Source organism: Salmo trutta, chromosome 2 (assembly GCF_901001165.1).
Source record: "Salmo trutta chromosome 2, fSalTru1.1, whole genome shotgun sequence".
NCBI classification, from domain to species: Eukaryota; Metazoa; Chordata; class Actinopteri; order Salmoniformes; family Salmonidae; genus Salmo; species Salmo trutta.
Window position 1 is genome coordinate 53,186,385 of NC_042958.1, and position 12,971 is coordinate 53,199,355.

The following is a 12,971-nucleotide window of genomic DNA, read 5'->3' on the forward strand; positions in this document are numbered from 1 at the left end:
TGTCTTCCACATTTAACCCAACCCCTCTGAATCAGAGAGGTGCGGGGGGCTGCCATAATCGACATCCACGTCTTCGGCCGCCGGGGGAACAGTGGGTTAACTGCCTTGCTCAGGGGCAGAACGACAGATTTTGACTTTGTCAGCTCGGGGACTCGATCCAGCAACCTTTCGGTTACTGGCCCAATGCTCTAACCACTAGGCTACCTGCCGTCCCTTTAATTCACTTAGTGTATTAAAGTAGTATTTGGTCCCATATTCCTTGCACACATCAAGCTTGTAACTACAAACTCCTTGGTTGCATTTGCAGTTTATGTTTTGCCCAATAGTAACTGAATGGTGAATGATGACTGGAGTAATTTTCTAAGTGAGTAGATAACATGTTTCTGAACAGTTCTAAATTAATCCTGATAATGCCATGATTATTAAAAATCCTGAATGAATTATGAATAATGATGAGTGAGAAAGTTACAAAACATGCTAACATCTCACCATTACCAATAACAGGTGGGGGGGGGGGGGGGTGACCTTTGTGCCTCTAACTTTCTCACTCACAATTAATTCACGATTATCCATTCATTATGGCATTCACGATTATGGCATTCATCCACATTTATTATAAAAGTGACAACACATTATTCACCATTCAGTTCCTATTGGGCAAAACATTATCTGAAACAACCAAAACAAACTGCAAATGCATCCAACAAGTGTGTAGTTACAAGCTTGATGTAGTCACTGTGTGCTAGGAATATGGGACCAAATACTAAACTTTTGACTACTTTAATACACTGTTCGTGAATTTGTCCAAATACTTGTGACTTCTTCAAATGGGGGTAGTAGATACATAAACCGTAAAAACAGATATGAACATTTCCTCCAAAACAAGGTGACATTTTGTACTGTCGCTCAAATCCAAAAATGCTGGAGTAAAGAGGCATTTTAAATTGTAGCTTCACTGTCCAAATACATATGGTGTTGACTGTAATATCACACAACATATTAAGTACCTCAGTGGATGAAACTGAATCCATTCATTCACAGAGAGGGGGGATGAAACTGATCTGTTTTACAGAATCCATCCATTCACAGAGATGGGGGGGATCATTACTCCCCCCTCATATCTCTGTGAATGGATGGATTCTGTAAAACAGATCAGTTTCCTCCCCCCTCTCTGTGAATGGATGGATTCTGTAAAACAGATCAGTTTCATGCCCCCCTCTCTGGGCTAACGTGCTGTACACATAGAACCCCACCACACTATACTCCCAACCCCAGAAGGCGGCATCAGAGAGAGTGCTTCAGAACGTCAAACACCTTCAGGGCAGACTCGATACAGCCGTCGAAATTGGAATGCGTGAAGCCGTCGCCCCCACACACCAACAGAGGCTGGGACAGCAGCGTCATCTGCCCCGGGCAGTCGGCCACCGAGCTCCTCACCTAATTAGTCGAGAAAGAGGGGGGTAGAGAGTGAGGGGGGTCCTTCCTTCCGATTTTTGCGGTATTTCATGAGACTTTGGATAAATTTGAATTATTACCAATATTGAAATTTTCTGGAAAATATGAATCTCTACACTACTTGCCACATATCTATTCACACAGATATAGTAGAATGAGAATTGAGAGAATTATTTGTTTGTACTACAATTATCCTGAAATCCCCAAAGTCTTTTCTAACAGTCTGTGCTCAGGGTAGGTCGATACATGGTGGGATACAATGGAGGCTGCTGGGGGGAGGACAATTCATAATGTCTGGAACGGAGCAAATGGAATGGCACCAAATACATGGAAACCATGCGTTTGATTTATTTGATACCATTCCACTAATTCCACTCCAGTCATTACCACGAGCCCGTCCTCCCCAATTAAGGCACCACCAACCACCTGTGGTGGGATAGTACAGATCAAGCCAGAAAAATGCACCGTCTTTGGCTAGACGAGCAGATATCAAATCAGCCTCGCAGCCAACTGTCTTCATGTTTCAACCCTGAATGCCGAGAGTTCAGTGTGTTAATGATTTGGGAGTGTAAACACACAAGTCTGTGTACGTGTCATAGCAAGGGCCATTTTTAGAGGCTTCTGCTGGCCTGCACTGAGGTACACTGCCCCTCACCACTAAGGGTAAGGAAATAGTATCCATTTCCTGCTGGGGCTTTTAATAGCCTACTACTGTGTGCTGATATCAACCCCCACTCTCCACCTCCCTCCCTCCATTCCCACTACTCCCCAAAAACTAAATATTGTGTTTGCTCATGCATTTCTGAATGGTAATCACCATGTAAATCAATTGATAAGCATTCTTGTTGAAATCTAGCCATGGACAAATTGTTTGGTTTACTCTAGTGGTAAGTTGATACAGCGGGCCTGAGCTCTGCTGTCTCCATATACAGTGTGAGGCTGATTTTCCAGGGCAAAGAGCACAGAGAGTGAAGGAGGAGGGTGGTTTTGGACATTAAGATAAAATGCCCCAATATAAACACATTTTATAGCAAGGAAAGCATGAGATTCTAGCAGCTGAAAATATGTCTGTTTCATGGCCAGGTCGCAGTTGTAAATGAGAACTTGTTCTCAACTGGCCTACCTGGTTAAATAAAGGTGAAATAAATAAAAAATAACATAAGTATCTAAAGAGAAAGCAACCTATAACCTACATCTAAGCAACAGTTAACTACTATAACTGTTAGGATAAATAATTTCCTCAAGTTTAAAAAAATATGTATTTTACACTTCTCATTTAGCCGTCGCTCTTATCCATTTCCGTACTGGTCCCCCGTGGGAATCAAACCCACAACCCTGGTGTTGCAAGCGCCATGCTCTACTAACTGAGCTACACATGTTCCTCGCTCTCACAACGGTCTTTGCTAGAATGTCTGCTTGTGTATTTGACAGGGAGCTGATGTGTGTATGGTATGAGTGTGTGTATTACAGTACAAATGTGCATGTGTTCTATCATGGCCCGTCCAGTTCCAGTGGGCCTTGGCCCATGCTCTGGCACTCCCAGTGATGTGCCTCCCACACAGATGTTCTGTGGCCTCTGACCCCCTAGCCCAGTCCAGCCTCGCTTAGCAGAGTGTGTGTGAGTGTGTTGGAGAGAGAGAGAGAGAGAGAGAGAAAGAGCATGATAGAAAGAGCGAGAGAAAGAGCATGATAAAGAGAGCGAGAGAAAGCGCGAGCAGAGAAATGTAATGCATTGAAGTTTAATAGCGTTTGATAGACAGATACAGCATGTCAATCCTCTACGTTGACCTTCTTTCCATGCATCGTGACAGGACTGAAGTAGAAACAGTTATTTTCTCTCAAAGGAGTAATGAAGACAAACATCTTGACAGTCTACTTTCTCTTCTCTCAAAGAAGGAATGCGGTAAAACTCCTGACCGAGTAACCCCGCTCACCTGCGAGTATCTCCACTTCTGGCATTTGATGCTGTCGGGCTGTGGCAGGCCGGGCAGCAGCTTGTTCAGCTCCTCCAGGATGAGAGGCTCCACCTGCTCCTTGGCCTCCTCCAGGTGTTTGATACCAAAGGGAACACTGGTGTGAACCACCATGGAGGTACCGCACTCAGGGGATTCTGCACAGAAAGAAAACACAGCCCAGTACAGAACCATACCACCACGGATGGACTAACTCTGCTGACTGAACAGCACCACACAGGCATAGCTAAGAACACAGTGCAGTTACGTTTACAATGCAGGACAGTAGAAGTATCAATACAAAAAACAAATATTAAGACATTTATGTTTTGGCCATACTGATCATCAGAAACGACTTCTAAGACAGTGAACTCTTAAATCTCACAGCTGAACAGTAAAAAACATATGAAATATAAATCCAAAATGCCCTACTGAATGTAGCGGGTCATCAGAATGTCTTGAGAAGATTCGTTTTCAGAAAGAACCTCAGATTTAAACAGCTGGAGATGGAAACAGCTTAGATGTTGAATAGAACCGAAAATCATCCTTGGCATCAAGATCGTTCCCCTAATCTGACAGCGGAATTCTTTGATAGGATTCTGACTCCAGGAAGAAGAAAAAAAAGCACTTCCTTATCTCTGTCCTGATGTTTAATTAAGAGTTGCATGCCAATACCAAAAGGGGGTTAAAACTGTGCATGCCGCTGACAACATACGTCATGGCTTTTTAATGAAACAGACTCCTGTACCCAGAATCCCCTGTTTCTGCGTAACTAATATGACCAGCTTGATTTGTAATGCAAATGTCTCCCTCAGTCAGAGGTTGTTGTGTGTTGCATGTACAGGCACTGCCAAACAGGTAACGCCAATGTAAAGTGTCTTGAAGCTGTTCTGGCCACCACGAGCCAGTATAGCTTCAATGCGTCTTTGCATATATTCTACAAGTGTCTGGAACTCTATTGGAGGGATGCGACGCCGTCATTTGGTGTTTTGTTGATGGTGGTGGAAAATGCTGTCTCAGGCACCACTCCAGAATCTCCCATAAGTGTTCAATTGAGTTGAGATCTGGTGACTGAGACGGCCAAGGCATATGGTTTACATTGTTTTCATGCTCATCAACCACTCGTACCCGGTGGATGGAGGCTTTGACATCCTATGGGGGCATAGCCATGGTATCCAAAATAATGCCCTGCCCAGCATTTTTATACATGACCCTAAGAATCATGGGATGTTAATTGCTTAATTACCTAAATAGACTTTGTAACCCTCATTTCCTCAAGTGTTTCCTTTATTTTGGCAGTTACCTACCTGCATGTTGTGTTTTTGGTAACTGTACACACAACCGAAAGGCTTGTTGTCTGCTGTGGATCTGGCTGTGTGATGGTGACATCATGCAGGGAATGGACACAGTAAGGTCCTGTTTCTAATGACTGACAGACAACAGGCACAGACAGACAGGGCTCTGACCCATAAAGGATGTTTTGCGTTGATTTATCGCGGCAATATGTCGTGAAGTCATCTCTCTGATGAAATTGTCTTAAAACCATATTTAAACTGATTGCGGAGAATAATAGTTTACCACAGCAAATAAACACATCCCGAGATTGGCTTGCCGGAGCAGGACACAGAGTTACCAGAAGTTCAAATCATCTCCTCCTGTTCGGTTCATTTTTTTTTAAAAGCGGCAGACGAGACCATGTCGCGTGACTGAGCGCACACACAAACACAGCCAGCTGTTTTGTTTGGAGCCAAACTGGAGATGCTAAACTGACTTGTGGGAAACTAGGGAGCTGGGGATGCTCACTGTGGGCCCACCGTGGGGTCACAGAGACTCTACAGCACACATTCACTGGGGTCTAACTTTTGTCCAGTGGGCCATTCTGGGTTGGCTCTTGGGTAAGAGAGACACTCTAACCAGTGTTTGGCATCACTGTGCCCAGGCAAAGGGCCAGCTAGAGAGAGAAAATGAGAGCGAGAGAGAAAGAGGAAGACAAAGAGAAAGACAGAAAGAGGTGCAAAACCCAAACAGCGTATCCTGTGCGGAGGATATTTGTTGTCATGGCGACTGAACCCACAGATGACTGTTTCACCCTGATCACTTGAGATGTGTCATTCCTGGAAGTGAGCTTTTGCATCTGCCGTTCTCCTCCAACAAATAATTCTGTTCAGATGGAGAGGGCAGAAATGGAGACGGAGACCATGTTAATACGACAGGGTTCTCCAACCCTGTTCCTGGAAAGCTACCCTCCTGTTGGTTTTCAATCCAACCCCAGTTGTAAATACCAAATCAATTTTTATGGTCACAAACATATGTAGCAGATGTTATTGCGGGTGTAGCGAAATGCTTGTGTTCTTAGCTCCAACAGTGCAGTAGTATCTAACAATACACACATCTAAAAAGTAAAAGAACGGAATTAAGTAATATTAGGACGAGCAATGTCGGAGTCTGGAATGTAATTGGATGTATAGACAATATGGACAGTATATAGAGTAAAAAATGTAGTATATCTGACAAATAGTATATGTACAGCGATTGTTAAATAGGATAGGCCTCGACTAGAATACAGTATAGAAGTATGATGTGGGTGAAACAGTACTGTAAGTAAATATTATTAAAGTGACCAGTGTTCCATGACTATGTACATAGGGCAGCAGCCTCTAAGGTGCTGGGTAGAATACCGGGTGGCAGCCGGCTAGTAACAGTGACTAAGTTCAGGGCAGGGTACTGGGCGGAGCCTGGCTAGTGGTGACTATTTAAACAGTTAGATGGCCTGGAGATAGAAGCTGTTTTTCAGTCTCTAGGTCCCAGCTGACCTTGCCTTCTAGATGGTAGAGGGGTTAACAGGCCATGGCTCGGGTGGCTAAGATCCTTGATCTTCTTGGCTTTCCTGTGACACCGGGTGCTGTAGATGTCCTGAAGGGCAGGCAGTGTGCTCCCGGTGATGCGTTGGGCAGACTGCACCACCCTCTGGAGAGCCCTACAGTTGCGGACGTTGCAGTTGCCGAACCAGGCGGTGGTACAACCCGACAAGATGCTCTCAATAGTGCATCTGTAGAAGTTTGTGAGGGTCTTAGGGGCCAAGCCGAATTTCTTCAGCCTCCTGAGGTTGGAGGCTGTTGCGCCTTCTTCACCACACTGTCTGTGTGGGTGGACCGTTTCAGATTGTCAATGATGTGTACGCAGAGGAACTTGAAGCTTTTACCTTCTCCACTGTGGCCCCGTCAATGTGGATGGGGGCGTGCTCCCTCTTACGGTCTCCTGAAGTCCACGATCAGCTCCGTCCTACAGGACGGTATCTCTGTAGGATACCTACAGGACGGTATCTCTGTAGGAACCTGCAGGACGGTATCTCTGTAGGAACCTACAGGACGGTATCTCTGTAGGAACCTACAGGACGGTATCTCTGTAGGAACCTACAGGACGGTATCTCTGTAGGAATGGTGTTAGGCAAGCCCTGTTATAATATGTAGGATATGACACAGAGGAGATGGACATAGGGCTCTTTTGAAATTCATAGCTCTGACTGTGCAAGGCCATGGTATAAGATATTCAATTTTTTAATGGTATATGGCACCACTAAAAGGTGTTTGAGTAGCTGGTATTTAGAGCTCACAGAATCAGTTATTGGTTGTTTTATACGTAGGTAGGTAGAGGCTGGCATCAACTCTGCTTCCGAGATAGAAGCAAGAGACTACAACGTTCACCAGGTAGAAAAACAAAGACAGGCTCCACTCAGAGCAAGTTGGCAACCAAGTTATGCAGTGTGCAATTTGCATTGGTTGTTAACTTACTTTTATATGACACAGGGGGCCCACTGTCCTGTCCTGTGACCTGACACCTGTTCCCCTGGTCACAGCAAGCGCCCCGTTTTAGACCACTGCAGAGAGTTGGAGAGACACTCCACAGCTATTCTTACAGCGCCTCTAATGCTCTCTGCATTCACAAGCTTTCAAATGGCCATTCAGAAATAATCTGAGAGAAGTTTGCTTGCACACTACTACCCTGCTTAATCAGGCGGGAAGTGAGCTGAGAACTGGCGGGTTGATGGTATCAAATCCATTGCCTGCAGTAGTGACCTTGAGCAAGCTCCCCAGACAGCCAGTGTGGCAGCCCCCCACAACTCTACAAAAACCTGGATACAGTGAGTTCGGAAAGTATTCAGACCCCATTACTTTTCATACATTTTGTTACGTTACAGCCTTATTCTAAAATGGATTAAATTGTTTTTTCCCCCTGATCAATCTACACACACTCACAATACCCCATAATGACAAAGCAAAAAGTGTTTGAAATTTGCTAATTTATAAAAAAGAAATACTGAAATATCACATCTACATAAGTATTCAGACCCTTTACTCAGTACTTTCTTGAAGCACCTTTGGCAGTGATTACAGCTTCGAGTCTCTTGGGTATGACGCTACAAGCTTGGCACACCTGAATTTGGGGAGTTTCTCCCATTCTTCTCTGCAGATCCTCTCAAGCTCTGTCAGGTTGGTTGGGGAATGTCGCTGCACAGCTATTTTCTGGTCTCTCCAGAGATGTTCCATTGGGTTCAAGTCCGGGCTCTGGCTGGGCCACTCAAGGACATTCAGAGACCTGTTCCCGAAGCCACTCCTACGTTGTCTTGGCTGTGTGCTTAGAGTTGTGGTCCTGATGGAAGGTAAACCTTTGCCCCCGTCTGATGTCCTGAGCGCTCTAGAGTAGGTTTTCATCAAGGATCTCTCTGTTCTTTGCTCCGCTCATCTATCCCTCAATCCTGACTAGTCTCCCAGTCCCTGCTGCTGAAAAACATCCCCACAGCATGATGCTGCCACTACCACCATGCTTTATGGTAGGGATGGTGCCAGGTTTCCTCCAGACGTGACGCTTAGCATTCTGGCCAAAGAGTTGAATCATGGTTTCATCAGACCAGAGAATCTTGTTTCTCATGGTCAGTCCTTTAGGTGACTTTTAGAAAACTCCAAGCGGGCTGTCATGTGCCTTTTACTGAGGAGTGGCTTCTGTCTGGCCATGCTACAGTACCGTAAAAGCCTGATTGGTGGAGGGCTGCAGAGAGTTGTCCTTGTGGAAGGTTCTCCCATCTCCACAGAGAATCTCTGGAGCTCTGCCAGAGTGACAATTGGCTTCTTGGTCACCTCGCTGACCAAGGCCCTTCTTCCCCGATTGCTCAGTTTGGCCGGGCGGCAAGCTCTAGGAAGAGTCTTAGTGGTTCCAAACTTCCATTTAAGAATGATGGAGGCCTTGGGGACGTTCAATGCTGCAGAAATGTTTTGGTACCCTTCCCCAGTTCTGTGCCTCGACACAATCCTGTCTCGGAGCTCTAAGGACAGTTCCTTCGACCTCATGGCTTAGTCTTTGCTCTGACATGGATTGTCAACTGTGGGACCTAATATAGACAGGTGTGTGCCTTCCCAAATCATGCCCAATCAATTGAAATTAGCACAGGTGGACTCCAATCAAGTTGTAGAAACATCTCAAGGATGATCAATGGAAACAGGATGCACCTGAGCTCAATTTCAAGTGTCATAGCAAAGGCTCTGAATACTTATGTATTTAATAAATATATATATTTTTTATACATTTCTTAAAAAATGCAAAAACCTGTTTTCGCTTTGTCATTATGGGGTATTGTGTTGTCATTATGGGGTATTGTGTATAGATTGATTAAATACATCGATGAGGACAATTTTAGAATAAGGCTGTAACGTAACAAACGTGGAAAAAGTCAAGTATGTGTATGTTTGTGTGTCTTTAGGAGGGGTTGGGATAAAAATCTAAAAAAATCAATTTTGGTTGGACCTTGTGTGGATTGACCAATGAATTGACCAATGAAGTGATCTTTTTCTTAATAACCCCCCCGATATCAAACTCAACCTTTTGTCTTTTCTAGTGATGAAGACATGGATGTCTCATGGTATGGTAGGGTATGCAACATGGGTCAACTTTAAGCACCTTTATCCCCTGAATGTTTTGGCATTCAGGTCAAAAAAGTCACTTTATGAACACTTCTATGATGGGCAAATATGTACAGAAAATTGTAAAATTTTTGTTCGTCTACTATTCTTGTGGGGACTTCTGGTCCTCACAAGTACAGTTAAACATGTCCACACACACAAATACATATATTTCTCTCTCTGAAACACACACACACACCCACGAACCCCTCCAGGTGTGATATAAGAGGATTCTGTTCCTTCTTATAGCAGCCGAGAGGCAGTGGTTGCAGGAGTCTGACCTCAGGGTGCTGTGCTCCCCTGCTCAGCGTCTAATGCTTCTCCCTCCTGTCAATCAGTAATGAAGCCTGACTACCAATGGACTGACTGGGCAAGCCCAGCACTCAGGGAGACAATCAAATACTTAGGACTATGGAGGGTCTCCCCAGCACCATCAAAAAAGGTTGAGTTTGAATGAAAATGTCACAACTTGTATATTGGGATTTTGAATGCACACAAAATGCAGCTTTATAAAGTCAAGGAAGAATCCGGTGGACTGAAGGCATAAGCTGGCATGGAAAGTTACATGCCTGCTGAACAGTGGTACTCAATTAAAGAGAAATTCTGACGCACGCCTTCTAGAGAGGGAAAAAGAGAAGCAGAAAAGAACAGAGAGAGAGAGAGAGTGAGTCAGAGAGAGAAAAAGAGAGTGAGTCAGACAGACAGACAGGAGAGAAAGAGAGTGGGAGTCAGACAGACAGATAGACACAGAGAGACAGACAGACACAGTCAGACAGATAGAGAGTGGTAGCACTGACCTAAATTGGCTTTTTATCGCCAATGGCGATGAAGCAAAAATATATATATTTTTTAATTGATTAGGTAAAAAAAAAAAAAAAAATGGATTAATGCATAGCGGGGTAGGGTGAGAGGAGGCGGCAGAGGAGGAGAGAGGAGGGAGCGGAGGGCAAGAGGAGGGAGCGGAGGGCAATAAGAGGAGAGAGAGACAGGCAGAGAGAGAGAGAGAGAGACACAGGCAGAGAGAGAGAGAGAGAGAGAGACAGGCAGAGAGAGAGCGAGAGACACAGGCAGAGAGAGAGAAAGACACAGGCAGAGAGAGAGAGGGAGAGAGGCAGAGAGAGAGAGAGAGAGAGAGAGAGACACAGGCAGAGAGAGAGAGAGAGAGAGAGAGACACAGGCAGAGAGAGAGCGAGAGAGACACAGGCAGAGAGAGAGCGAGAGACACAGGCAGAGAGAGAGAGAGCGAGAGACACAGGCAGAGAGAGAGAGAGCGAGAGACACAGGCAGAGAGAGAGAGCGAGAGACACAGGCAGAGAGAGAGCGAGAGACACAGGCAGAGAGAGAGAGAGAGACAGGCAGAGAGAGAGAGAGAGAGAGAGAGAGAGAGAGACACAAGCAGAGAGAGAGAGAGAGAGACACAGGCAGAGAGAGAGCGAGAGAGAGACACAGGCAGCGAGCGAGCAAGCGAGCGAGCGAGAGAGAGAGAGAGCGAGAGAGACAGACATGGCAGCAATAAAATGGTAGCACTGACCTAAATTGCGCTTTTTATCGTCAATGGCGATGAAGCGAATGCAGGGATTATTGGAGATGTACTTGGCGGCCCAGGGGACGTTGATGTGAGCCTGGGCTTTGTAGAAGAGGCCCAGCGCATAGCGCGACGAATAGCTCACCGCCTCAAGCTGCTGCCGCTGACTCTTCTCTAGCACTGCAGCATAGGGAAACAGAGGGACAATGTCAGGGTCTATACGCCTGTTATCATGCCAGTATCAGGTAGCCTAACCTGGACACACACAAACTACACTTACAATGAATACCACTGAGGTGATGGGACTGTGTACCAAAGTCTAGGTCCCAGTCAAGCTAACATTTACCAGTATCAGGCTTCACTCATTCATCCCCACTGAGCCCTCAACAACGGAACATTAACGGCTCTACACAGTAGTCTAGGATCCGACGGAGGTTCGTTTGCGTGGCTCTCTACATAGTCAGATTGCGTAGACTGTGAAATCACTGTGGAGAGCCCTTCAGATGACATAGATTACAGTTTCTTAAAGGATTTGATCCAAGCAGGTTTACAGCAGCGACATTAATGCAATCTTGAAAAAAAATAAAAAAATACTCCGCACATTAGGCTCCAGTTATGATATAAATTATATTGTAACTTGACCCATATAAAAGCATGTCTAATGAGGTGCTCAGAGTATGATCATTGAGCAAGCACTCAGTCTACTGAGGCAAGATAGCTACCGCCTATCAGACCACATGCATAAGATTGGGTGCAACTAAACTAACATCCATTATTGCAAAGACTGAGTGGAGGGCGAAAAGAGGATCTCTCCTTAGTTTATTTATAAGGGTTTGGATTTTATTTTTATTTTTTTAAATGCTGTTTCGTCTGGAACATCTGTTGTTTATTGGCCTCTGAAGCGTCAGCTTGGCCGTGCTTTAGTTATTTAGGGCCCCAGAGTGTAGAGCATATACAGGTCAAAGGTCAACTCTGTGGATTCTAATACATATTTCTACTAGACATGTTGGAAAGAAAATCTTCTCATTGAGGCCAACAGTGGGTCCTAAGAAAAAGCCGCAAGTAAACTAACCCTATGGTCGTCTCTGGACGGTCCTAAACAAATACGTGACTGAGGCGATTCCAGAAGAGCAGAGTCAATATGTGGGTAGAACGATGTCTCACTAAAGTTTACCTATGACCGGTTGTGCGACATAACCGTTTCTGAATCCAAACAATATTTTTTTAACTGCAAACAAGATTTACCCAGAAAGTAAAAACAGGGCCAAAAGGGCCAAAGAGATAAAAAATGAGTGAGGCTTACAAAGACAAAAAAAGTCCATGAGCACAAGTCATGTTAACATATTGCATAGTACAAACAACAAGCACCACATCTGTACGCTTAACATCCCTGCGACAAAAGCTATTAAAATCAACAGAATGAAAAATTATCCGCCCAGTAGTCCCAATGCTGTAGTTTCACTACTGCACGGAACACTTGCAAATGGTCATCTAATTAGCGCCACACCGAGCTGACGATGGGGGAATATGACAGTGCCAGTCACAAGGTCACATGACTTTCCCAGGATATGGAGCCTTTTATCATCATCTGTGTCATCCAGGAACATCTGGGCCAGATTAGGCACGTGTAAATGTGGCTCTTGGTACGACTGGGCAATCTGCTGCAGCATCGCACAAACACCCGGCCGGCGTACACGCACGCACACAAAAAGGGGATAATGCAAAACCATCTGATATATATATATATTTACATTTAAGTCATTTAGCAGACGCTCTTATCCAGAGCGACTTACAAATTGGTGCATTCACCTTATGATATCCAGTGGAACAACCACTTTACAATAGTGCATCTAAATCTTTTAAGGGGGGGGGGGGGTTAGAAGGATTACTTTATCCTATCCCAGGTATTCCTTAAAGAGGTGGGGTTTCAGGTGTCTCCGGAAGGTGGTGATTGACTCCGCTGTCCTGGCGTCATGAGGGAGCTTGTTCCACCATTGGGGTGCCAGAGCAGCGAACAGTTTGGACTGGGCTGAGCGGGAACCATGTTTCCTCAGAGGTATGGGGGCCAGCAGGCCAGAGGTGGAT

The 12,971-nt window shown here is 45.1% G+C and overlaps 1 protein-coding gene across 2 annotated transcripts in view; it reads right to left on the minus strand.

Moving 5' to 3' along the window:
* Window positions 1-557: 557 nt before the first annotated feature.
* rnls (renalase, FAD-dependent amine oxidase) overlaps window positions 558-12,971 on the minus strand; it is a 42,304-nt gene continuing 29,890 nt past the window's right edge. For both annotated transcript variants that reach the window (XM_029705104.1, XM_029705113.1), the window contains exons 5-7: window positions 10,893-11,066; window positions 3,390-3,565; window positions 558-1,437 (exon numbers count right to left, since the gene is read on the minus strand). In XM_029705104.1, coding sequence (XP_029560964.1) covers window positions 1,285-1,437; window positions 3,390-3,565; window positions 10,893-11,066 — 503 coding nt within the window. In that variant the 3' untranslated portion in view covers window positions 558-1,284. The remainder of the gene's footprint in view (window positions 1,438-3,389; window positions 3,566-10,892; window positions 11,067-12,971) is intronic.